Source organism: Dasypus novemcinctus, chromosome 15 (genome assembly GCF_030445035.2).
Source record: "Dasypus novemcinctus isolate mDasNov1 chromosome 15, mDasNov1.1.hap2, whole genome shotgun sequence".
Lineage (NCBI taxonomy): Eukaryota > Metazoa > Chordata > Mammalia > Cingulata > Dasypodidae > Dasypus > Dasypus novemcinctus.
Window position 1 is genome coordinate 24,828,228 of NC_080687.1, and position 1,966 is coordinate 24,830,193.

Here is a 1,966-nt window from a genome sequence, read left to right on the forward strand (position 1 = left end):
TCACCTATTGGCTACCTTTGATGAATCCTTTAGAGAAACAAAAGTAATGCTTATGAAATTTGGGAACCAGTTTTGTTACTGTCTAAAAATACTTGCTCATTAAAACCAAATTTCTACAAAGTAGAAATAGATTAACTGAAGATCTTCAAAGTGAAAACATTGGGATAGGGGTTTGGAGAAAGGGTAATAACTCAATGGCTGTGCATTGAATCAAACTGGAGAATAAAAGTGAATTTGAATTTTCCCCTCTGAATAGTTGTTTTACATAAAAGCTTTGGTTTTGGGGGAAAGGAATCACTTTTCAAGCTTCTGCTACATTTTGGAAGAAGTAAACAGCCTTAAGTGAGAACAACATTCAATTGTGTGCTTCCACTGATAACAATTGGCATCCAGTTCTCTGAAAGAAAGAAAATCTATCTACTAGGTTTCTAGTTGAATACCCGGAGGTTAAGTTGAAAATGTACCATATTTTTCTTTCTAAAAGAGGACCACCACCACGAAGTGGGGGACCTCCTCCTAAAAGATCTGCTCCCTCAGGACCAGTTCGCAGCAGCAGTGGAATGGGAGGGAGAGCTCCTGTTTCACGTGGAAGAGATAGTTATGGAGGCCCGCCACGAAGGGAACCCTTGCCCTCTCGTAGAGATGTTTATTTGTCCCCAAGAGATGATGGATATTCTACTAAAAACAGCTATTCAAGCAGAGATTACCCAAGTTCTTGTGATACGAGAGATTATGCACCACCACCAAGAGATTATACATACCGTGATTATGGTCATTCCAGTTCACGTGATGACTACCCTTCAAGAGGCTATAGTGATAGAGATGGCTATGGTCGTGATCGAGATTATTCAGATCATCCGAGTGGAGGGTCCTACAGAGATTCATATGAGAGTTATGGTAACTCACGTAGTGCTCCACCTACACGAGGGCCCCCGCCATCTTATGGTGGAAGCAGTCGCTATGATGATTACAGCAGCTCACGGGACGGATATGGTGGAAGTCGAGACAGTTACTCAAGCAGCCGAAGTGATCTCTACTCAAGTGGCCGTGATCGGGTTGGCAGACAAGAAAGAGGGCTTCCCCCTTCTATGGAAAGGGGGTACCCTCCTCCACGTGATTCCTACAGCAGTTCAAGCCGCGGAGCACCAAGAGGTGGTGGCCGTGGAGGAAGCCGATCTGATAGAGGGGGAGGCAGAAGCAGATACTAAAAACAAACAAAACTATGGACCAAAACCCCTGTTCAAAGAAAACAAACAAAAAGTGGAAACTGTTGTCATAAATACCCAAGGACTACTAAGAGGAAAAATTGTGTTAACTTTTTTAAATTACCTGTTAAGTTTCCCCTCCATAATTTTTATGTTCTTGTGAGGAAAAGTAAAACATGTTTAATTTTATTTGATTTATGACATTGCTTTCAACAAGCAAATGTTAAATGTGTAAGACTTGACTTGTGTACTAGTGTTGTAATTTTCCAAGTAAGAATGTCCCTAAAGGCCACTTCCTATCTGATTTTCCCCAGTAAATGCAGCAAGCACTCCAGAGAGCTTCCACAAACATCTAGCCATCTAAAATGGAGAGATGAATCTTTCTGCCTATACAAGCTAGATATTTTAGCGGGTGGTGGGGGTAATGCTACAATTAGGATTTCAGGATGTCTTCAAACTGAAATCTCTGTTCTCAGTATGGAAAACTGAGATCAGATGCTTATGTAAGGAAAGTGCTATTCACCCAGTAAAGCCCCCCCCCCCCAAAAAAAAAACATGGATATAATAATGCTGGCCATATTTTGCCTTTCTGACATTTCTTTAGGAATCTGCAAGAACCTCCCCTTTCTCCCCTCCCCCAGTAAGACCATTTAAGTGTGTGTTAAACAACTACAGAATACTAAATAAAAAAGTTTGGCCAAAACCAAAAAAAAAAAAAAATGTTTAGTGATACAGAAGTGTAACTCAAGTAAGTATGAGCC

The 1,966-nt window shown here is 40.9% G+C and overlaps 1 protein-coding gene across 1 annotated transcript; it reads left to right on the forward strand.

Annotated features, from left to right (window-relative positions):
• Positions 1–458: 458 nt before the first annotated feature.
• On the forward strand, positions 459–1,759 carry LOC101426506 (RNA-binding motif protein, X chromosome-like). Its single transcript, XM_004471196.5, has one exon. The coding sequence runs from the start codon at positions 459–461 to the stop codon at positions 1,206–1,208; it is 750 nt and encodes a 249-aa protein (XP_004471253.3). The 3' UTR covers positions 1,209–1,759.
• The last annotated feature ends 207 nt before the right edge of the window (positions 1,760–1,966 follow it).

Bases quoted from the DNA above. Each gene is read 5' to 3' on its own strand.
- LOC101426506 (XM_004471196.5), top strand. From the start codon at position 459: ATGTACCATATTTTTCTTTCTAAAAGAGGACCACCACCACGAAGTGGG.